General features: G+C 59.1%; 1 protein-coding gene across 1 annotated transcript in view; it reads left to right on the top strand.

Moving 5' to 3' along the window:
• MYO7B (myosin VIIB) overlaps positions 1-2,342 on the top strand; it is a 107,070-nt gene that overhangs the window by 69,002 nt on the left and 35,726 nt on the right. The window contains exon 19 of the mRNA XM_014550391.1: positions 1,176-1,270. Within this exon, the coding sequence (XP_014405877.1) occupies positions 1,176-1,270 (95 nt within the window). The remainder of the gene's footprint in view (positions 1-1,175; positions 1,271-2,342) is intronic.

The raw sequence follows: 2,342 nt of genomic DNA, 5'->3' as shown, positions 1-2,342 counted from the left end.
CTGCCCGAAGCTCTGCCTCCGCAGGGGCTGGCGCCAGGGTGTTGAGCCCTCCCCCAGCAGAGCTTGCTCCTGGGCAGGTGTGTGAAGCAGCCCCGCCCCTCACCTGGGGGCCCAGCATCACAGAGGCCGCCTCGGTCCTGCTGCCTCCAGGCCTCGGGTTGCAGTGGGTCCGAGAGGCCCTGGAGGAAACCCCTGCCTTGGGTGGCGGGCAAATCAGGGAGGAGGCGACAGCAGAGGTCAGATCGGGAGGCCGCCGTGCCGTGGCCGTCCAAGCGCCTCCATCCCTGCCACCCTTCCCGGCCCCTCCACTGCCTCCTCCCCTGAGCCCTGCTGGGTGTAGGGCCACCCGGCCTGAAGCCGGCTGCCCCCCGGCTGCCCTCTAGCAGCCCATTCACTACGCAGGTCTGTGCTGGGGCCTGGGGCACAGCCTGAAGCAGGAAGCAGTGGCTTCCCATTCCCTTGGAGGGAAGGCCCTGCCAGGGCGGGATACAGGAGTCAGAGGGTGACTGCTGGGAGGATGGGGGGATGGGGGGGGCAGGAGAGGCCCTCCCGTCCACCTTCTTCCTCTCTGGCTGCTCCTTGAAGCCACAGCAGAGGTCTGGCCGCTCTGTGTCCCCAGTGCCAGCCAGGCACACGAGAGGCTCCATGCTGCTTGACCCGAGGCTGACGCAGGCCCCCGAGCCCTGGCCTCGCCCGGCCGCTGCCAAAGGCCAGCTGCTCTCTGTTCTACAAACACAGTCCCTGCCACGGGGTCAGGGTGGCAGCGGGGCACAGGGTCAGGGGAGCTCAGTGAGAGAGCCGCCGCCCAGGGCTGACTCTCACACCGAGTCCTACTCCAAGGCCGAAGGGAACATTTTTCCATTGAGACTGGCAGGAGCCCATAACACAGTTGACTGCACCGTTCACATGAATTTGGGGAAATAAACCGACTTCCAGGAAACGTTTGCCCCTCTTGGGTTCTCCAGAGCAGGAATGGAGTCGGCCAGATTGAGTTCACAGCAAGAAGAGGTGGAGTGGGAGGTCCTTGGCTTGGGGCTGGGCCCTTTGGCAGCTTCCATCTCTGAGCCACATTCAGTCCACGTGGCCCTCCCCCTGCGTGGCCTCCCGGGAGCACAGCGACAAGCCTGAGGTGCGGGGTGAAGGGGGCAGCCGCATGCGTGTCTGTCCCGTTGCAGGAGCATCAGGACGCTCTGCTGGAGGTGCAGAGGAGCCAGGCCCTGGAGACAGCCGCGGTCAGCATCCAGAGAGTCCTGCGGGGCTACAAGCACAGGTGACAGCCCCCCCCCACCCCCGCACACACCGCCCATCACGTGCCCTGGGAAGACCTGCAGCCCCCAAACCAGGGACTCCGGTTCCTGCCCCCTGCCCCTCAGGACCTCTGACAGGGACGCTAGCCTGTGGTGCGGGAGACGTCGGAGGCATTATCTGAACGCTCGCTTGGGGCCATGTTTGGTGGGGGGGGGGAGGGGGGAGCCCACTACATAAGCCAGAGTCAAATGAAGTGTCAGCTCTGGTCTCAACTATGTTTTGATGTTCTCCTCCAATTGTCTTAGGTCAGTGGTCGGCAAACTCATTAGTCAACAGAGCCAAATATCAACAGTACAATGATTGAAATTTCTTTTGAGAGCCAAATTTTTTAAACTTAAACTATATAGGTAGGTACATTGTTATTAACTTAATTAGGGTACTCCTAAGGCTTAGGAAGAGCCACACTCAAGGGGCCAGAGCCGCATGTGGCTCGCGAACCGCAGTTTGCCGATCACGGTCTTAGAGAATTTATGAGTTTGGGTTTATGAGGAGGTCGGTTTTGGAGGTAAGAAAAAAAACTCTTTGTCTCAGTTCCCTGGTCAGTAAGAAGGTGACACTTGAATTTCAGTTCAGGTTCCGCAAATCAGCAATATTACTGCCTTCCTCACCCTCACCATGTCCAGAGGGCTCTCCAGGCCCACAGATCTGGTCTCTGTACTGTCCCGTCTGCTTATCACCAACATAGAAAGGACTGGAAACCCAGACATGATGCGAAAATGGGAGAACAGCTGACCCATGAGAACAGGGGCTGTGGACACCTTCGAGGAAGCTAATGAGGCAGGGACATGTGGCTCGGAAGCCAGACCTTGCTAACACCGGTCTCGTCAGCAGCCAGCATCAGGCCAAGCAGTTGTCAGCCAGTGGTCACTGGTACCAATTCAACACCAACAGGCATTCCCAATGTTAAGTGTGGTGAAAGGAAACTTCATTCGGTGCAAACAGCGCAATTGTGATACAACACAGCTGTAGACCAGCACAGCTCAACAGTGTTACCCCTCAATTACACAATCGCATGGCTCTGAGGCAGCCCTAGG

This window comes from Myotis brandtii, unplaced genomic scaffold (genome assembly GCF_000412655.1).
Source record: "Myotis brandtii unplaced genomic scaffold, ASM41265v1 scaffold600, whole genome shotgun sequence".
Classification (NCBI taxonomy): Eukaryota; Metazoa; Chordata; class Mammalia; order Chiroptera; family Vespertilionidae; genus Myotis; species Myotis brandtii.
The sequence above is the reverse complement of the archived record's forward strand: the minus strand, read 5'-3'. Positions and strand labels throughout refer to the sequence as shown.